This window comes from Haemaphysalis longicornis, unplaced genomic scaffold (assembly GCF_048455015.1).
Source record: "Haemaphysalis longicornis isolate Haplotype H1 unplaced genomic scaffold, Haemaphysalis longicornis Haplotype H1 scaffold_3, whole genome shotgun sequence".
Taxonomy (NCBI): domain Eukaryota; kingdom Metazoa; phylum Arthropoda; class Arachnida; order Ixodida; family Ixodidae; genus Haemaphysalis; species Haemaphysalis longicornis.
The window spans coordinates 164,005,503-164,027,801 of NW_027526335.1; the positions used below are offsets into that span (position 1 = coordinate 164,005,503).

At 49.5% G+C, this 22,299-nt stretch overlaps 1 protein-coding gene across 1 annotated transcript in view; it reads right to left on the minus strand.

The window, feature by feature from the left end:
- Positions 1–22,299, minus strand: part of LOC144175512 (uncharacterized) — a 60,660-nt gene that overhangs the window by 12,404 nt on the left and 25,957 nt on the right. The window contains exon 3 of the mRNA XM_077704591.1: positions 1,501–1,648. Within this exon, the coding sequence (XP_077560717.1) occupies positions 1,501–1,648 (148 nt within the window). The remainder of the gene's footprint in view (positions 1–1,500; positions 1,649–22,299) is intronic.

The following is a 22,299-nucleotide window of genomic DNA, read 5'->3' on the forward strand; positions in this document are numbered from 1 at the left end:
AACAAAGGACATACTAGTACAAATTTAGAATGAATTGGTGTGGGAAGAGCATGTAAGGCGAAGAGAAGATAACCATTGGTCATTAGGGCAACAGAGTGGATCCCTGGAGACAGCAAGGGTGGCAGGAAGCGGCAGAAAGTTAGATGGGCAGATGACATCAAGAAGTTTGTGGGGAGAAATTGGTCGCAGTTAGGACAGGACAGCGATCATTTCAGATTCATGGGAGGGGCCTTTGCCCTGCAGTGGGCGCAAATGGGCTAGTGATGATGATGATGGCGATTGATGATGATGAACGATTTAATGTGTTGCTTCTGAAACTTATACACGCTTGTGCACACCTAGGGCGTTAAATGGTTTGGAATTATCGCGATTGTTTATTCATATTTCGGAAGGTATTTTACAGGATTTTCTCGCTGCATGTTCGGTTTTTGGAGATGTACAATTTGCGTATTTTTTATAGTCAGATCATTTTTGGGAAAGCTTTATATTTTTAGTTTTCCTCCACAGTTTTGTTTTCAAAATAATAACGAATTCATGTATTAGTTCTGGTGATTATGCATTTCTGGGTAAATGAAGGGTCTTACATTGTTTGGTAATTTTCGCTATTTTTGTGCGCGTTTTAAAAGTTCTCCGACGGCCCTTTTTGTTGAGTCCTAGATTTTTGGGAGATGAAAAGATGAATATTTTTAATTTGCTCACTATATTTTTGACATTTTTATTTTGAAATTTTTTGTCCTTTGGTTTTTCTGGGTTGTGGTCGACCTTTTACATCCATTTGAGCGATTCTAAAGATTAAACGAGTTACTTCCACCGCTGTGCACTTTTTAAGTAATTCAACGCAATACACACATTCCTCTTATTCCGTATTTTTATTCTTATCTGCGAAGTTTTTTGCGGGGGCTTTTGCAGCCTTTGTGTTTTCGAGATGTTTAAAAGGCGTATTTTAGAGTTCACAGTGAAAATTTTTACAAACTCTTCCTTTCCATTGTTTGGTATTATCACTGTTTTTTTATGTTCGCGAAAACTTCGTGTTGGCGTCGGTACATAGTTGTGAAATCCGGAGAGATTGCGGGGGCTGCTCAATCTTCCCAGGAGCGATGCATGCAAAAGTCATCATTAAGGTACCAAACCGCTGAGTGGGAAGTGCTTTTTCGTAGCTACGTTTTCCGCCACTTAAATAACTGTGGCACTCGTCAGGGGCTTATGGGCAATGGACGTGGTCAGGATTTATAGCTTTGCTTTCTCTTGTTTTTGTGATTTTTCGGCGCCAAAGTCGGTATATTTCTATTGTTTGTTCTTAAAAATGCAGTTGGTATTTGGTACTTTTGTAGTCGATTTTTTTCTTTTAAACGTTTCATTGTTGCACACTTTTTCGGATGACATCAATTTTATTCGAGTTGGAGGACGCGAATGAGACTTGGCTAACGTTTCGTTAGTCGTAGAAGGCAGAGCGGTGCAAGAGAAAGAAATTTGTGCCAAAATTAAACACCAGCCACTTACGAAGGGGCGGGCGTACTTTATGGACCCGCGTAGGCTCGGCGGGATTGTGTACACGTTGGGAGGGAGAATCCTGCACCCCTGAATGTTGTAGTCGCGGTTCCGGACGTGGCCAAGCAGGACGATGGCGTGGAGTTTAAAAGAAGAACTCCTGCGGATAGCGTTTGCGTGTTGGCAGTTGAAGGTAGCATAGTAGGGGTACGTCAAAAAATCATGCAACAGACATGTGTACTACGTTCCGCACGACAGCTTCTCGGCGGCTGGCTGATCTAAAGCTAGCTTAACACAAAGCACAACCATGGCGCTCGTACCTGCTTGCTTCTGTGGAAATCTCAAAAGATGATGGCCCTTTGTCACTCCCGCGGCGTAAAGTTAGTACGTGCTCACTGGCGAAAAAGCGCGGGAGAACTGTGGAAATCTCGTTCTCAATTCCGAACGCCACAACAGTGCAGTTCTTTGGACGCGGAGGGTGTCGAAAAACCTACAGTTGTCGGCCTTTCTGGGGAAGTCACGAAAGCACGGGCTAATCCCCTCGAACGTGAGTTGTTTATGAGTTCTGGCGTGCAGGGCAACGCATCTGGATAGCAGCCGAGTGAAGGTTCCGTGCTTTAAACATTCCCAAGATAACACGTATTTCAGATTCTTAAGCAAATTGAGCATAGTAATGCTTGCCTGCTCGGTAGTATTTCTGAGCGCGCTAAACACAGGGAAACGGTGCGCGAGCGGCCGCCCGTGTTCGCGCTACTAATATCTGCAGAGCCCAGATTGCATTTGCGATCATGGCAGCATCTTTTCAAGTTCAGGGTAGGACTCATCATACAGGAAAGAATACAATCGGCCTCTCTCGGCGAAGAGTATTATTAAATCGGTAAGGCTAATGGCCGCATTCGCGAACGCTGGCCGCCCAGATTAGAGCGCAGGGCGATTCATCGGAGAGCTGAATTGATTGATTGTGAGGTTTATCGCGTCGACTCTACACAGTGGATGAGGCTCCCCGTAGTGGAGGGATACGAATTAATCTTGACCACCTTCGGATCTTCAACGTGCCTTGAAATTGCGAACACACGCGCGTTTTTGCTTTTAGCCTCCATCAGAAAAGCGGCCGCCGCGTTGGCACCCGTCTTCGTCGGATGGAGGACAGAACTGAGTACAGTGCCCACTTGACGGATCATGCGTCCTACTCACTGGGCGACGCGACCAGCGATGTGTGTTAAAAAAAGAATTCAACAGTCATCCGTTAACGCAAAAAAATACCACGAAAGGGTACTTTTCGCGTCAAACTAGATTTTAAGCCCTCGGAGTTGGCGCCAATATTTGCGCAAGTGAGGACGTACATTAACACGATCCCCTCTCAAACCTGCTACGTCGGGAACTCTTGTTCTCCCCTCTCGCTGCTACCACGGTTTCCGCAATGTCGATATCGACAAATCAATTCAATTTTCTTCGATATGATTGATGGATTCAATTGCTCATCCATCCATTGATCCATGTTCCGAGACTGTTATTCGCATAACGAGAGTGGGCGTTAGCTATTGCGCCGGCTACCACCTCGTACACCATAGGACAGCACCGCAAGCCGTCAAGCTGAATATCGTCCATCTATGCGCACGTAAATTCTGCCAAACGACCAGATTGCCGATAGCTTACGAAGAAAAACGTATACAGCATATCAGAAGCTATTAAATATGAAGCTAACAAAGTCCCCGTTACCAGTACCTTAGGAAGGCTTTAACACTTCCGGTGCATTTTTGCCGCTGGTAATTGACACGTAAAGGATCGAGTTCAGCGTACGTGATAGGTGTCACTTTTCAAAAGAAACAGTGAGCGGTTTGTGCCAATGCCCGGCAAGACGGAGATTGTGCTTGGAAATGCAGTTTTTTGTACCACAGTTACGGAAGCGGGGCTACATTTTCCCGTTGTTTATGCCTCTGTAAGGCCTCTGTGAGGCCTGTAAGTCCTGTTTTTGCCTGATGTAAGGCGAAAACACGCCGCACTTTTGTGTCATCCACACTTGAAGCACCCCAATACCTTCGTGGAAACGCAGGTGCTTGTTATGTACTCACCTCCCAAATATGTAATGATTATTTGCCAACCGTTAAAATAGCGCTCTAATCCTCTACAGCTTTTGACAGGTGCAGGAAGAATTCTTAGAAATAGGGAAGGAAAAATGTCCGCTTACCTAATCTGTGTTGCAGTTTTGTCACAATCTTGATGTTGTAGACCATACAATCCCAGAAAGAAATACGGCTTTCTCTTTACCTCTGGTAATTTTTTCAGGTAATCGGCAATTACCTGCGATCCACGTTTAAATGAAAAGACGTTGTGAAAATCTCTCTGCGCTCTTGCCCTCGCTGCTGCCCAAATACGCTCCCCTGGTAGTCGCACAGTTTGAGGTAATAGCAGCGACAAAGTTTTTAAAAATATCATGAACATCTAAAGCGCTGACACGTATCTCTTGCATCATTATATTTGATTCGCAATAAATATATCAATAGACATACATTTAAGAACATTTCAAGAGGAAACAGCTGCTCGTCCACGTTAGGTTGACTGGTTGCCATGAGAGATACCACCAGACTTACTTAGCTCCCTTCTGTACACACACGTCACACAAGAATTACTCCTCTGCAATAATGGCCTCCTGTACCCGAGGAACGAGTTTAATCTCGTGAAGGCCAAAATCCAGCAGAGGGCATTATAATTAGTTAGCGAGGTGAAATGAGTCCATAGAAAAACCAGCGAAATTGTTGCATTCACTTGAATGAATAACATGAATGCCGACACAAGGCCAGTACTGTAATGGAGGCATCAGTGCAGGACCTTGCGCTTACAAATTTTCCTAATTAAACACTCCCCTTTAAGACCACTTCCCAAACCATAAGCAGCAGGTCAATATATAATGACGGAAATGTGCTACGAGAGCAAAGAAATAACAGGCTTGCACTTTGGGGGCCTGCCAAGCAGGTTGTCTGCAAACCACACGCCACACTGAAGCAAATTTTTAAATGCAGAGCATTTCAGTAACTCACGATGTCACCCGCGTTGACGTCCGTAGTCCGCACCACACCCCTCCCTACTATATAAAAAAATACTATCCGGCGCCAGGTTTCGATCCCTCGACCCTGCGGGCGGAACGAAATGTACATGGTGCTCTACCCACTGCGCCACAAAGCCGACAGAGAATGGGACACTACGAACGGAACTTATATCGTTGACTCATGCAAATTACAGCTCACGAGCGCTCTCTCGTCAGCAGTTGCCACAAGTGCAACAACATTAACGTAACGCAAACTACTTAACGTCGTGCGCCCCCGGAAATGCTCTGCATTTGATCGTGCCCCTCGCGAGGGGGATGTTTCACTGCGTCTTCTCTCGGTCGCGGGACCCGTGGCTCCATCTGGCGGAGGCGCGGCACAACTCGTAGCACTTTCTTTGAAAAAGCGCCTCGAAAGCGCGGCAAATATGAAATAGGGATGACGCGCTTTCTCCATCGAGCGGCCGTGACATAGACATTCATGCTTCTTCCGCACTCGCAACACCGAAGAAGTCCCTTGGTGCACTCTCACTTTTTCTGTTCACCCGTTGAGGAACACCAATGGAGGAGAACAAGGGGTGAAATCGTCGTAGCAGGAGCACCTCCGCTCCCGGACAGTTTGATTGACAGCGGAGCTGCTGTAGGTCGAGCCTTATCGTTAGCTCATGCGTCACGCAGGCGACCTCGTCGAAACCCATGAAGGAAAGAAAATCCCGAAACCGGTGTTCCCAAACACCACTAGAGGGCGTAGTGTTCTCGCCGCCTGTAGAGTTTCTAACCGCCTGTAAGCCGCCGGCAGCCCTGCCTCGCAGAAATCGATTCCCAGACCCACCGATGCAGGGCTCACAGGTATCACAGGGAGGGTCGTCGCCCTCCCGCTAGGGGAGGAAGTCTCCCACCGCTGACGGTTAGCTTCCGATTCCTTTGCGCACAAACGTAGAATTTGCGCGGCAACGGCGCTGCCCTTCTCAAGCCAGCGCCCATTGACGTTCGAGCCGACACAAGATTACCACAGCTGCGCTGTTTCAGTAGAGTTCACATTGAGCGGCACTGGGTTATATTTTTAAAAGAGTGAGTCAAGCTCTCACTCTTTCTGTCAGAACCACCAAAATACCAGGCTCCGCCAATGAGCTTCAGAAGCTTTGTGAAGCACCCTTCGACTTCAGCTTAGAGTAGCATTACTTTCTTTTTTTAGGACGTAAGTGTATGGTGCCTTTGGTCGATTGATTGATTCAGGGGCCTAACGGGCCGGAACTACAGATAATGAGGCTCGCCATACTGGAGGGCTGTGGAATAATTTTGACCGCCTGCGGATATTAACGTGCGCCAAAACCTCGAACAAACTCCTGTGTTCTCCACAATACCACGCTTTCGCATAAGAATCAGTGTTTTATCGTGTTTAATCGAAATCATTCGTTCTGAAGTCGTGTTGGGCAAATGTGGACACCATCGTTGGTCATCAACAGTGGAACCAAAGCAAACTCGTTCGGTTAACACGCGCTTGTTTGTAATTCAGTGTATAAACAACTCCTAATTGACATCACGGGTGGTATTCCGGAAGGATAGAGTTTGAGAGCAGCGCGGGATGAACGGATCTCTGGAAACGACGCCTAACGCCATGGTAACATTTCTAGGCGGAGATGAGCTGCTTTAAAATTGCGATGCGGGCGATTTACTGGCTGTGAGCTGAGGCAAACGGTCCACGGCAGCACACCTCAAAGAGGCTCGGCTGTGGAAGGTGGGCCTTTTTCACTGCATTCTCTCACTCCCCTATTGCACCGGTCGCTAGTGGGGACTACGGGTCAAACGGAATAGTTTTTTTAGATGCAAAGCATCTCTTGCTCTCGGCTCCATCGTCCATCGGCCGTCATCCGTTCGTCTGCTCCTCTCCCCCTCTCAACACCACCTGTGCGATAGCGCGCGCGCTTCTCCTTCTCTGCCTCTCTCCACGCCAGCTGTGCGATAGCGCGTGCGCTGCTCCTTCTCTCCCCCTCTCCACGCCAGCAGTACGATAAAGCGCACGTTACTCATCACTACAGCTGCGCGATAAGCGCGCATGTGCGCCTCCTCTCGCTACTCCTCTCCACACCATGTGCTCTATATAACAAACCCGGTCCCCGCGCCACTCCCTCAGTTGCTACTTTGTTTGAGTCACGCTGCGCCGTCCGGAGTTCCGTCATTTTCCGTTGTTACTATACCCAATCTCGTGAACGTTTTGGAGCCTCCAAGATGCTTCGCATCAATTCGGGATTCCCTCCCGGGAAAGTGGTGTCATTTCTTTGTGCTTTTATTATATTGTCACGTGCCAAACTGTGGGATGCAAACTGTGGGAAGACAACGTTATGTAGGACGGACATGCTAATCCCCCGCCTGGGTACGTGCCGTCTGATGCGAGACAGCAGAGGACGACGACAGAGCGCGTTAGCTATCAGCTCGTGTGCTCTGTTCTTGGTCGCCATATTGCTTGCCACCAACCGGTGCTCTCTGTATATTTCCCCTGACAAGTTAGGCACCTCGCCTAACAAATACTTTTGCCCCTGCGTCTCCGCAAGACAACTTCCCTGCGCCCTGTTTGACAGGATGGAACACTGGTGGAGGGTGCTTCCGATGCCCCGTACGCCCCTAGACGTTAGCCCCGAGAGACCTTCACCCGTCCACACTCCGGTTCATCGGTGTAGCCGCCGGATACTCGGCCTTCCTCCAGAACAGGGCCTTCTTTTGGAGTCTTCATTAAGGAGAGACGCCTCTCAGCCAGAGGTAATGGCGCAAGCGATGCCTACTACGGTGACTTTTCAGCAGCCCCGTAAACCCAGCCACTTCCACGGTGAGGATTACGAAGACGTTGGGGACTGGCTTGAACAGTTCGAGCGTGTGGCTGCATTCAACCAGTGGAGTGCCACCCAAAAGCTCCAACAAGTCTATTTTTCGCCTGAGGATGGTGCAAGAACCTGGTTCGAGAATGGGGAAGCGAACCTGCGCACTCGGGAGGACATTCGTCACGAGGTTCAAGAGAAATTCGTGAAGTCCGACCGCCGTGCACAAGCACAGTGTCTTCTGGAAGCACGGACTCAGAAACACAACGAGAGTGTGGCTATGTTCGTGGAGGACAAGGCCCGTCTTTTCAAGCAAGCCGACCCAGACATGGAGAATGCAAAAAATTACGCTATCTTATGCTTGGCGCAAAAGAACAGCTTTTCGCCGGTCTCGTCCGAAATCCGCCGCGTACGGTCCAAGACTTCATCCCCGAGGCTACTGCCATTGAGAGGCCACTACAACAGCGTTCCAGACAATACGAACGCATTGGCGCCAAAACATCGTCGACAATCTCTGTTGTCATGGCCAGGGATGAAGACAACCGCCTTCAGGATCTCATCCACGCGGTGTTGAGAGAAGAGCTCGCGGAGTGCGGCATCATCCCGCCGGGACCCAGACAGGCCTACGTCGCCGACATAGTGCGCGATGAAATTCGCAACGCCTTTTCCCTACCCGCAGTGCAGCCAGCGTCACCATACCTAGTCTCCTACGCCACGGCTCTATATGCCCAGGCTCCCGCCGCAACCACTAGACTTGCCGCGCCGCCTCTTCCATACAACCCGCCGCACCCAGCCGAATGCTGGCCACAACAAGCAGTCCTTCTTACTGCACAACACCAGTTTGATCCTAACTCTTCGGGCCGTCCGCAACAATACTATCGTCGCCAAGTACGCAAGACCGACTTTTGGCGAACTGCCGACAACCGGCCGCTCTGCTATCACTCTGGCGAACCAGGGCACATTTATCGCCGGTGCCCGCTAGAGCGAAATTGGACTGCCTGGATTTCCAACCAACGTTGTTCGGCCCCAATTCGGAGAAAGACCGGTCGCCATTTCTGACTACCTCGCCGAGCCTCGAGCTACCGCACCACCCCGTCGATCGCGTTCGCCGTCCCCAGCTCTCCAAGGTTCGCCCAGCCGCCGCACCCCTGGAGGGCCACCTACCCGGTGGTCTCCAACGCCACCACGGGGAAACTAGATGACGCAACCTTGGGAGGCCAGGTTGCCAGTAGTCGAAGCTCCGAAGGCCACTCTCTACTTCCGGCAGATGGGGAACCGGCAGCCCAAAGCTTCGATGTCGACGTGAATGCGCGGGCTGGACTTATAGTTTTTCTCGACGGACACGAAATGTCCGCATTAATTGACACCGGGGCGGACTGCTCGAAAATTAGTCGGGAACTCTCTGACAGGCTCAGAAAGGTCAAGACCCTATGGGGCGGACCTCATATTCGGACTGCACCTAATGACGGCTTTCGGAAAATTTACCGTGAGGGTACGCATTGGCGACTCGGAGTTCGTCGGTACGTTCGTCGTCCTTCCGGAGTGCTGCAAATAGCTTATTATAGGAATGGACTTCTTGCGCGATCATGATGCGGTAATCGACGTCGGCGAAGGCTTTATGAGTTTTTCTACGAAAAACTAGCACACCACACCTACTCGGCAACCGACCCCCACACCTGCGAATTGTCTGTGACGAAGTAAGCCTACCACCAAGGCCCTGCATGCTTGTGTTCCTTAGGTGTGATGACCTATTCAGCGGCCCTAGTATTGCCGAGGTCTTGAGTCCCCTTCTTCTGGAAAGTGGGATCGCCATTGCTAGGGGCCTGTTGACGCTAGAGTGCGGCGAAGCGGAGGTAATGCTGACAAACTTTACCAATAAACGACGGCGAGTCGCCAAGGGAACGGCGGTTGCCGTCTTCGAAGACATCGACAACGCAATGAACTGCTTCGTTCTGCAGAGTAAAGCGTCAGCCGTGGTTCCAAATAAGCTCAGAATCGACGTTAACCGCAACGTCCCGCCGACAGAGCAACGCCAGCTTTCTGAGCTCTGAAACAGTTTCCGGGACTGCTTTTTGTCGACGTCGGGCGTCCGCCAAACCCGGTTGGTCAAACACCAAATAATTACTGCCGCAAATGAAAGACCCGTTCGGCAGAACCCCTACCGAGTGTCTGCAAAAGAACGGGATCCGATAAGGCAGCAGGTGGAACAAATGCTAGATGACGACGTCATTCAGCCATCGACAAGCCCCTGGGCGTCACCCGCCGTCATGGTCAAAAAGAAGGATGGCAGCTTGAGATTCTGCGTCGATTATCGCAAACTGAATCAAGTAACCAAAATAATCCGTATATTCTCTGCCGAGAATAGACGACTCAGTCAATCGATTACGACATGCCCGCTACTTTTTGTCAATGGACCTAAAGAGCGGATACTGGCAAATTGAAGTCGATAAGCGTGACCGTGAAAAGACCGCATTTGTTACTCCCGACTGGCTTTATGAGTTCAAAGTTCTTCATTTTGGTTTGTGCTCAGCGCATGCAACATTTCAAAAAATGATGGACACGGTTCTGTCGGGATTGAAGAGGCAAATGTGTTTGGTATACCTAGACGACGTCGTCATGTTTTCCAGGACATTTCAAGAGCACCTGGAGCAATTGACGTCCGTTCTTCAGGCTATCCGATCTGGCGCAGTGACACTAAAACCGGAAAAATGCCACTTCGGGTATAAACAACTACTATTTCTTGGTCACGTTGTCAGTCGAGCCGGCGCACGCCCGCATCCTGGTAAACTAGATGCGATGTCGAAGTTCTGCACCCCTACAGACAAAAAGAGCATTCGGCGTTTTCTGGGGCTGTGCTCTTATTATCGGAGATTCATAGCGAACTTCTCCCACATTGCGGCTCCGCTCACTCGCCTCACACGTGACGACGTAGCTTTCATCTGGAGTGATGCACAGCAAGCAGCTTTTGACGAGCTCCGGTGTCGCTTACAGACACCACCTGGGCTTACAGACACCACGAGGAGGCCGCAACTATGGTTCACACGGATGCCAGCAATGTGGGGCTCGGCGCTATTCTCGTCCAGTGGCAAGACGGCGCCGAAAACGTCATCGCTTACGCCAGCCGAACACTATCACGGGCCGAAAGTAACTACTCGGACACCGAGAAACAGTGCCTTGCTGTTGTTTGGGCCCTCATGAAATTCCGACCATACCTTTATGGGCGTCATTTTACCGTCGTGAGCGACCACCATTCCCTCTGCTGACTCAGGAACCTTAAAAACCCTTCTGCCCGTCTTCCGCAATGGAGCCTAAGGCTTCTGGAATTCGACATGACCATCGTACACAAATCCGGCAAGCGGCATTCAGACGCAGACTGCCTTTAAATACCTTCCGTTGGCCTCCCCCCCCCCTTTCGCCGATGACGACGACAGCGACAATGCCGTGCTAATCAGAGTTCTGGGCACACCCATCATTGCGGAGCAGAAGCGCGCAGATCCGGAACTACTATCGCTGTTTGATTTTTTACAAGTTCACGCTACCGTCGTGCCGAAGGCATTTGCCAGAGGACTGTCGTCATTCTGTCTGCGGAGCAACGTTCTCTGTCAGAGAAATTTCGCGTCGAGTGGGAGTAACTACCTGCTTGTCGCACCCAACCTCCTCAGGAATGAAATCTTGCAGGCCTGTCACGACGAGCCTAGCGCCGGTAACTACGGTTACACACGTACCCGGGCGCGTATCAAGCGGAAGTATTACTGGCCGAAGCTATTGGCCACCGTACGGCAGTATGTGCGAACTTGCCATGACTGCCAGCGATGGAAAGCACCACCCGGCCGGTCAGCCGAACTTCTACTGCCCGTTCAGGTTCGTAGAACACCTTTTGAACAAGTTGGCATGTATGTGCTCGGCCCCTTTCCAACTTCCACAACTTGGAACAAATGAATAGTAGTCGCCACGGATTATACTTAAGCAGGTATGCCGAAACGAAGGTGCTTCCACGGGCTACAGCGCTTGAGGTTGCGCAGTTTTTTCTAACAAGAATTTTGCTGCGGCATGGCGCACCCGCAATGCTGATTACCGACCGTGGAACGGCTTTTACGGCGCAACTGCTGCAAGAAGTGTTGAGATTGAGCGGTTCGCGCCACCGAAAGGCTAGCGCGTACCACCCACAGACCAACGGCTTAACAGAACGTCTGAACCGAACAATAGCCGACATGCTCAGTATGTACGCCGATGCGGAACACAAGACGTGGGATGCAGTTTTGCCTTACGTAAGGTTCGCGTATAATACCGCCCATCAAGAGACGACTCAAATGACACCATTTGCACTTGGCTACGGTAGGGAACCTTCCACAAGGCTTGACGCCATGCTGCTACCCGATACCCACGACGACCAAGACGGCCCCCTTCACGAGTTTGTGCGTAGCGCCGAAGAAGCACGCGCACTGGCACGCCAGCGATTACAACAGCACCAGCGTTGTGACGCCGCTCGCTACATACTTCGCCACCAACATGCAACCTTCTCCCAAGGGGACCAGATCTGGGGTGAACTCCAGTGAGGCGCCGGGGACTCTCGGAAAAACTTATGCGGTGTTACTTCGGCCCGTGCACGATGTTACGACAGCTTAGTGATGTTACCTATGAAGTCACTCCAGCCAGCCCAAGCGTCGGAGGACGTTCCCGATCTCGCCCAGAAATTGTGCATGTGGTCCGCATGAAGCAATTCTAGCGATAGTCACACTATGCATCTGGTAGCGGAATACATTTCCCGCGCATAATCTTAGCCTCGAGTCGATGCTTTTGAGGAGAGGGGGTAATGTCACGTGCCAAACTGTGAGATCCAAACTGTGGTATGACAGCGTTATATAGGACGGACATGCTAATCCCCCGCCTGGGTGCGTGCCGTGTGAAGCGACACAGCAGAGGACGACGAAGGAGCACGTTAGCTAGCGGCTCGTTTGCTCTGTTCTTGGTCGTCATATTGCTTGCCACCAACCGGTGCTCTCTGTATATTTCCCCTGACAAGTTAGGCACCTCGCCTAACAAATACTTTTGCCCCTGCGTCTCCGCAAGACAACTTCCCTGTGCCCTGTTTGACAGGACGCAAGAATATTGATTTGTATTGTACAACACAGTTCATCATTTTTATCTCAGGCGTTCATCTGCCGTCCTCGCATAAAAAATAACCTGAGTCTTTTGTTTGAAGTTTTTAGGCGCGCTCTTTTGTATTAATCTATATATTACAACAAAGTTAATTATTACGTCACTTCAGGCGTTATTGTACCTTCCTAATAAAAAAACATAAACTATCGGACTTTTATTTGCAATTTGTTCTCCCAAGAAGCATTTCTGCCACGTGTGCTAGCCAATACAATCACAAGAGTGTGGGCGATGAGTAAAAAATCAGGTGATGGAAACTCGCCACATTCAAAATATTTGGTTCTCGCGAGTGCGTCATCAAAGCCCTCCGTGCGCTTTTAATATGAAATTTCATCGAGCACTTAAGTGTTTTCACTTGCTTTGAAGGAGACACTTATTAACATTTGTTTTTCCGGACGCATTGTATTTGCCTGTTTTTCCTGGCTACGCTTTTTTGTATTTGAGAACGAATTATTTAGACCAGTTTAGTTTTTGCAATAGAATGTTTATGTCATTTTCTTCTCGTGAATTTCTTCTTCTTACAATGTGAGATACGTCGGCGACCAGGCGATAATTACGTCGGTAAGCACGGCAAATTCTCTGGTAGTTCAGCCTTGGATTGGAAAAAACATTCATTCCAGACAAAGTAGGAACGGAAGTTATCTACCCAGCGATTCGGGAGAGTTTGTGAAACAATCTAGATTGAAGTCCTCTATGGTGGTGTCTTCTGTTACGATTTATGAAATTTAACACGTGTTTGATTTGTTGTCTTTATTCTTCAACGCTGCTCTTCCGTGAAGCTTTCTGTACTCGTCCCTTTGTTGTTTCGTTTAGTCCACTTCAATCCCTGCCCTGTATCGCTTCGCCCTTTTACGGCTCCTGCTTACCCTCCTTCTGGCGTCACTTTAGGACTCAAGAGCGCACTGAAGCTAAACCTGAAGCAGGCCGAAATAGATAGATTGGCATCTGCAGAAAACTAATACACCACCCTCTAGGTCAGTACCTTCCAAATAATCGCGTGAATAACAAAAATGAAGCTGTGAGCCACCCAGCAGAGGATTACGTCAACGGCGACTGAGCGGATGTTCTAAGAGTCACGCTGCAATGAACAGAACAAAATCCGCGCACACAAGCGGTCAAAGAAACACAAACTCTTTCTTTGCACGTTTACTTTTGTAAGTCATAAGCAATCACAAACGTACAGGTATAATTAAATCCGCGCCGACATTCGCGAGCTGACAAGCCGCGGCGCTTGTGGTTGGGATGGTTAGTGCAGGTTAGGTGAAATCACATGTCTGTTACAGTGTAACCCTGATAATACGACTTTCTAGGGACTGCAAGAAAGCGTCGTATGACCGGGGTGGCGTACGACCGGGGTGCGGGTATATGCCGGCCTAGTAGACAGTCTTACGAGACAGGTGGGCTAAGAAAATATTTACACTAGTATTTTTGGCGCCTTCTCGCGTTATTTTCTTACCTTCAGCTGAACTCACAAGTTTTTTTAAATAGCAACGCGTATGTTCGCCTATGTTGCTCACCCCTCCCCTCCATGGCGTCCAGCTAGCCCGCCAAACAAGAGCCGCACACTCGGCGACACCTGTGCCGTGCGGCACTATTTATAGCCCGCTCGCCCCGCGCCTCCATCCCGCGAGACAAGGCCGAAGTGGTTAATAGGCAAATCGAGAGCGAAAAAGTCAAGTTTGAAACTGCTAAGGCCAAGCGAAACAAACGATAATACAAGCCGGAGATGAAAAAAATGGCTTTACCGTACATGGCAGGGGCACCGTTTGAAAAGTTCCGGGCCATCGCAATTCGGTCAAAATGCTGAACACATAGCGGTTTTCGTTTCCCACAATGCCCAGCAAAGCGAAGTTGAGTAAACTGTGTCGCGGCGAAAATTCTAGCGCGGTATTGCTGCAGTGATTTACTGCGGCAGCCATTTATTGACCCAAAATGGCTGTGACGTGTCTCAACCATTACGGCAGACGTGCGTGAACTAACTAAACTAGTGTGCGTACCAACGAAATAAGCATAGTGACAACGCGGCTTTGAAATACCAACGAACTAGCGTGCGTACGAACGAAAGGAGCATAGTGACAACGCGGCTTTGAAATACACTGATAGGCAGATAGCAGTGATATAGGGAGAGAGAGCGTCGAGAAAGGAAGAAACTTGGATCCAGCGGGCGGGAAACGCGGCTGTTCGGTCATCGCCGTGGGGTTGCATCGTATGTGTTTTCGCGTTTGTCGGCGGGTCGACGTGAGCTTCAAATTCACGGTCCGTCTGCCACCTGAACTTTGACTTCTCGCAGTTGGCTCGTTGGCGTACTGCTGCCGCGGGGGCACGTCGCAGGTTCACTTCCGCTCACGAGTACCCTCCTGCTTGCTTGCATCTTTTCAGCAAGTGGTCTGGACTGGCTGCGGACCTTTGCACGTCACGCTGCGTCCAACGGGGGTTAACAATAAAGAAGCTAGGGACGAGGCGACGAAGTGGTGTAATGTGTAGAAAAAAAAAGTCAGTTCATCCGCGCCAGGGCCCGTCGAGTGAAGCGGACCGCGTTCACCCGAGCGTCATATCATCCGGGTTATTGATGCATTTTTTCTATGGGGAGTTTGCCGGGACCGCGGTGATCCGTCGTCAGAAGCGGGTCGTCGTACGTTCGGGGAACTTATCAGCGGAGTTCCACTGTATCTCCTTGTTTACATCTGGCGGCAGGTAGAGCGTTGGCTTTCCATGGTTCCGCTCTGATGTGGACAGTGAATTCCGTCTGATGGAACGAGGTTTTTATGCTCCCTCACATAGCGCCCTCTGCCCAACCGAAGTTTTTGACCCAGGCCGCCGGCGCCGCGTTTTGTGGTCGCGTTCGCATCGCGAAGAAATTCGACGGCGTGTTCCTGGGGCTGGTACTGTGTATACTATCTTGGAAATATTCCTCGCCACAATTCAACCCCCCCCCCACCGGTTATGCGGAATGAGCCCGAATTTTTGAAAAAAAAAACGTTCTGGGTTGGGGACAAAGCGACGTGACTTGTTAGCTCCCGTAAATCGCAAGAAGCGAGTGCTGCCATTGCGACGAACAGGCGGCAACGGATGGCCTGTTAATTTCGCGCTTCGGGTTCAAAACACGTGCCGTTACGATGTGTTGGCTCGAAGCCATTTCTTAATTGTCTTGAAGTTGCGTACAGTGTGTGCGTAAAACCGGGTCTTTTCATTGAAGACGCTGTGTGCTGCTACGCTTCAATCACATTGTGTACTTAGGTAAAAGGATATTTGTATCTTGTTACGCACGTTTTTCATTCCATACCGGAGTCAACGCGAATATTAGTAGTGGTTTGGGCACTCGTTAAAACTGTAGGCACACTGCTGGCAGATGGGCTTATAGGTACCTCGCTTCGCTAAACATTTAACAGGTGACGCAATAAATGCGACGGAAAAAGTTTCCGTTGCAGGCTGTCACAAGTTAAATTGATTGCACCACGTTGTTAAGGGGAGTGCATCGAAGCGACTGAAACCTGATTATCGAAAGGAGAATGCAAATCAAAACAACTCCCCTCTCGCCTTTCTCACTGCGGTTGAGATGCCCACTAGGTGTTTTGTAGGTAAAGTAGAAGGCCGTGCGGCACATTCCATTAGTTCAACCACCATTTCACGTCTCGTACGGCGCGGAGATTTATGCGAGAGTATGGCAGGTAATGGATGCGCCGAGTGCGCTACAAGTGCCTCCTGCGGCCGCAATGGTTCGCTCGGTTGGTTTTATATTCGCTTCTAGACCACACTGTTGTCTCACTCACTTCCGGCAACCGCTGACGTCACTAAGACGTCATGAAATGGCGCGAGGAATTAATCGCGTGTTTGAATTGGTAATTTTGCTGCAATTAACGGTTTCTTCGCCGCCCAATAAACGCCGAGAGGGCTTCTTGGCAGTTGAACTTTCGTCTCAGTCAAACATGCTATTTGCCTTCCGTGTCCTTTGAACTCTACTCTTTCCTTGCTTTTTATGCTCTGTTTCCGGCCACACGACGGTTACGCTGAACAATACCCGTTTAAATGTGTCGACATCGTCTTAGGATAGTTGATAAGCGCCGTTGATTGTAAATTTATAAGCCATAGGTAAAGCGCGCGCTACAGCTGCAGACGGATAGACGCGCGGAACTACCTGCGAAAGCCATTTCCTGCGAACTAGAGTTCTTTTATAACCTTCGCTGGAGTTGCGCTTATGATTTCCACAAGCCGCCCCACCGCCGGTTCCTCCGTCACATTAGAGGCCTATTGGTGCTTCGCACCTAATTCCTTCTGCAGGTCAGCGGCTGCAGCTACTACACGCGGTGGCCGCCACCGCCGGCACCCCACGCACGCCCTGCCACCGGCACTGCGGCTTCCACATGTGTGACGGGTTGTCCTTCCCGCACGACTTCCGACCTCAACGTGGCGGATGGGCGCCCAACACTGTTACCCTATGAACACTATATAAGGAAGTGTACGGCTAACCACATCAAAAAGCCAGGTCAGCGAAGCATGTCCCCAGTATTGCATCAGGCACACGGCGGCTGACTGTCGGTTAGTAGAGGAAGTACTGGTATTAAAGGGGTCGTGAAGAGAAAATGCATTTGTCTGTGGTTAATTTTGCCAGCTTGTATGACCTTTTAAAAACATAAATCCCTTATATTTTCACAGTTTATTTCTTCTGGAATTTAGCAGGCACCTTTCAAATTCTCGTTTTGAGGCGCATCGCAAGCGACGATGCGCACATGGTCGGCCGGCAGGGTAACTAGAGTGACGTCAGGTCAAGTACATGCGAAAGTTCGACGCGTTCAACGTTCTTTGTGTATATTGTTCAGCAAAGCTGCAAACGCGAAATTTTAAAAATAATGCATCCTTTATTCGTTCCCAAAAGACAGTTTTCTATCCACGGGGGTGGTGTTGTGAACGCGTGAGTTGTCTGGCAACCATTGTAGCGGAACTCAGACCTACTGGCTGTATGTACAGTTTGTAGACAGTTTCCCTGCTTAATTTCACGTTCTTTTGCCGAATTATCTTCGGAATCTCACCTTTTTTGTATAAAATGGCACAAAACTGGTGAAGAAAAAAAAAAACGTACCCCATGTGCGATTCGAACTTGCGGTCACCGGGCCAGCCCAACGTTGACCCTGCCTAGTCGGACACTTTATCCACTGCACTATCGACGTGACAAGCGCGCGCGGCGTAAAACTGCTGCATAAAAGCCTCTTCGCATTTGTAACCCTGAAGTTTGCTGTGTTTTCATAAATTCTAATCAACCCAGAGCTTTAACCGCCAAATTATTGTTAAACGCTCCTGCAGTAAGCCAAAGGTAAGCGTAAACAATCAACGAAACAGCGTTAACAGTATTGTTTATTGCAGTAAACAGGAAAGCAATCGTCAAACTGCGTGACGATGGGACACGGTGACTGGGCGCTGTAACGCCTCTTCTCGCTAGTTATTCTTGCGCTTGATGAGTAAATGATGGATGGGTTTTAGGTTCCGACTACTCGACGTTCCTTCGATAAACGTGTTTACGTAATAAATTCCCATTTTAAGCGTACGGTCATTTATCTCGTCAGGTCAGAAGCTTCACGTTCGCGCTCCACTCACATTACAGGCTACGTGAGACAGACGTCGGCAAACCTGTGCAACAATATCGGCTAGCAAAACGACAGCTTAGACTCGTGCGAAACAGCGTCAACAGTTTACGAATACCCAGTTTAGATTAAAAGTGGTTACTTCTGCCTGCGTCACCCGCCGGCGTTGTTGACTGAATGTTCGACCATTTTTATCAGTCGTATCAGAGATCAGAAATCTCCCGTTCAGGTGCACGGCGAGTTTCATCTTGGCGCCGATGTAGCTTTATCTGACCCTTTTCAAGCCCGCTATATGTCGACATATTGTGCAGACGAGGGAGAACTGTGATTGGCTTCTTACTGACTTTCTGAAACGTCACTTCACGAGTTGAGGAGGAATGCCTCGGTGAAACCGTAACTGCATTTGTTTTCCTATTCGCCGATATCAGGCAACGAAACAGGTATGCATTGTTTGTTTATCAAGGTTCCACAGTTATAAGCTCACACACAACACAATTTTTTTGAAAATCTCTTCACCACCCGTTTAAGAGTGGGCGACCAGGGCGGTCGCATAGGTTGCCAGGGGCAAAGGGGCGCCTATCTCCGCCGAACGCCCCTTCCTCCTCCTCCTCTACGGCAATCCTGCCCGGTCTTCCGTCGGTCAGAAGAGACTACGGCCGGGCACGCTGAATTGAGGGGAGAAAACGAGCGCTTGTCCACCTAATCAAGCTTATTACGAGAAAGCTTGACGCTCAAATTCACGCCCAAAACAAGGATGCGAAGTGGGATTTGGTCTCCCCATATGCGAAGAAACTGCGGGACGTGGCATCCGCATTAACAAGCGTAAACTAAGTACAACTTTCACCATCCACAACTTTCCTCACTTTAACACGTGTTAAGATGAAAGCTTATGTGGAGAGGGCGCCTTCTCGCGAAGTTATCGGCGCGGAAAGTAAGAAAAGAGTGACTCCTAGTATTTAATTATTATTATATTGTAGTACACAGCGATTTTATTTCCCGTGTTCTTACCGTATAGCTGGATACACCCAAAATTTTGTGCTATGGTTTGGCTACATCGGACAGAGGGGGCATTTTCTGGGTATGGCACTAGTATAAAAAAGATTGTTCTGGTTCTATTTTAAGCCGCGGAAAGCTAGAGCAACAGAGAATGATTGCTCATTTGTCGACCAGACACTGAAGCCGTTTTTCGTCAGGGATTGAAACCCCTTGCCTGCCCACTTACAAACAGACTGAAGAAAAACTTTGTTATCACAACCGCTTGTTCAGCTTTCTTCTGCTACGCACATTTCTAAACGAGGTATTTATTACTGAAAATAAATACGAAAATGCTAAAATACTGGTATATGGTGAAACTAGTAAAAGGTAACTGAAACGACTGAAGAGTGTCCTTGAAAGCACAAGAGAAAGCCTAACTTTCGCGTTAGGCTAAACTAGCCTGTTCTACCTTGGCAAACCTCGCAAGGTCTACAGCATAACGTGAGCAGATTTGCTCATATTGACAACAATAATTTAGCCCCAATAGACTTTTTTCAATTAGTTTAATGAGAAGTTGTGCGCCAAGTCCATGCACTGTCACCATGTGTATTTCTGAAACTTTGTGTTTCTGCCAAAATCGTCACGAATACAAAGGTGGTATAGTTGTCATGAAGGTAAAACACGTTTATTAGACGAAACTTTTGTTCCCCTAAATATTAAAAATACACAGGGGGCAAAGCAGCAGTCAAGAATGTGACGTGCGCAGACGAGTGTCCGAGATTCGAAAGCTGCGGCGTCTGCTCTGCCGGCATTTACCTTTCGGCGCGGGTGTTTCTCAGACCGTAAAATTACATCGAGAACACTTTAAGGCGAAACATTCTCCCTATCAAGTTAGGTAATCCGTGCAGCATAAGAAACAAAAGAATGGAACGTGCGCTTCGCTCGGGACAGCAATAACATAGACCGGTGTTGCTGGATGGTAAAAGCAAAAACAAAGAAATACAATGCATGATTCGCCGCATTACCCCCCCCCCCCCCCTGTCAGAGAGCATCGACCCGATGTTAAAATAAAATGGCCCTCCGAACAAACAAAAATAAAGTTCGTCATTTTGCGAAGTAAAATTTTAGGTGAACCACATGGACGACTTTTCGCCACGTGCGTCGTCGTGATGTTCCGGAATCACTATCGGGAATCACCTCGTAGGTAAGTTGGCCAAGATGTTGTAGAATTCAGCAGGGTCCAAAATACCGCCGCAGAAGCTTCTCACTCAGTCCACGTCGTGGGATGGGAGTCCAAACCTACACACGATCCCAAAGGCGGTACTCAGCGTCTCGGCGTCGGAAGTTGTAGCATCCAGGGGCCGAATTCTCTAAAACGACGGGGCGTCGCTTTGAAGCGACGGGGTAGCGCCATGCAAATGCATGTGTTCTGGGGTTGGTGCCGTCATCTTTGAGGAGCTTTGCAGGAGCAGTGAGCCGCTGAAAAGCAGTGTGGCAACGGCGCGAAGCACCATGCGAAACGCCGGGGGGCAGTGGGCGTCACTTCGCGCCCTTGCCACGCTGCTTTTCCGCGGCTCACTGCTTTTGCACAGCTCCTCAAAGTGACGACCCTAACCCCAGAACACATGCATTTGCATGGCGCAACACCGTCACTTCAAAGCGACGCCCGTTTTTTAGAGAATTCGGCCCCAGCATACACCAGCTGCTGGTTTGCTGTATGAACTCGAACGAGCTGGCGGGCTCCTCCGCACGCTGAAGGAATCCTTGGACGTCGGCGTTGAGGTCGTTACCTTCTAGATGTGGAAGCATGGCGTAGAGCATCGCCCTCTTTCGTAGACAAGCTCGAATTGTGTTATCTGCGTTGTTTCCTGTAAGCTGTGTTGTACGCAAACATGGCATACGGAAGGGCTGCGTTCGAAGACTTATGTTCAACGCCGACGTGCATAGACAGCGCATCCCCGATCCTCTTGTTCAGACCTAACGTCAGTCCATTTGTTTGAGCGTGGTCCGCCGCCGCTCTTCGGTGATCCCTGTTGCTGTAGCGTAAGATTCATTTCATAGGCTCCGGGGAAAAGGCCGTTCCACTCTCCGTGATTATGAATTCAGTGGGTTCAAGTCGCAGCACAACTTGGTGTATAAAGAACTTGTCGACTTCTTGTGCAGTCCCCCTCGGAAGAGCGGAGGTCTCTGCGCAGTGCGTCATGTAGTCTGTAGCCACGACAATCCAATTGTTCTGGGAACGTGACGTAGGGAACGGGCCCAGAGGGTCCATTCCAATCTTTTGGAGGGGCCTCAGTCGGGCGGCGATTAGCTGCAGAAGTCCGGCGGGGCTCGTCTGCGGCGTTTTTCGTCGCTGGTGATCAAGGTAGTTCCGGACGTAGTGGGTGACGTCGGATGTAAGGCGGGACCGGTAGTACTTTGCATTGATTTTTCAAATAACCCGTGGTGTGTCGAGATGTCCGGAAGACGGGTCGTCGTGGCACGCTTCCAAAATCTGGTCCCGAAGGTCTGCTGGTATTCAAGATAATTTGTTCCCGTTTCGGGGCTCAAATTCTTCTTGACGAGGACGGAGTTTTTAAGGCTGAATGGTGGTATCTTGTGTTTAAAGGCCCTATGCATGGCAATGTTGCGTCCTTCGAGGTAGTCGATCATGACGCGTAAGGCGGGATCGGCACGCTGCTGGGTGGCTAGGTCGCTCTCCGTCAGGACTCGGAAGATTGCGCTGTCTTCATCGAAGTCTTGTGGTAGTGTGTCGACGGGGACGCGGGACAGCCATTCGCCGTCGGAGAGTTTCCTGCCGGATTTATAGACGATAGTAACGTCAAACTCTTGTACACGCAAACTCCACCGCCCAACACCGCGAGAGGGGTGCTTAAAATAGGCGAGCCAACACAGCGCATGGTAGTTGGTCACAACCTTGGTTGTCTACGATATAAGTACAGGCGAAATTTTGAAAGGCCCATATAATAGTGAAGTACTCTTCCCAGAGGCTGAGTAGTTTTTCTCCTCCTTCTGCAGACCCCGCCTGGACCGATAACTTATTCGCAAATGTTTTGCTTTTGCACAAAAACGGCACCCAAGGATATATCACAGGCGTCCGTGTGCATTTCGGTTTCGGTGCTTTCGTCGAAATGAGCGAGCACAGACGGGTTTTGCAGGCGTTGTTGCATTTCGCAGAACGGTATTTCTTGGACGTGTTCCCAGCTGAAAGGGGTGCTGCCTTTCGTGAAGGGTGCGAGTGACGAAA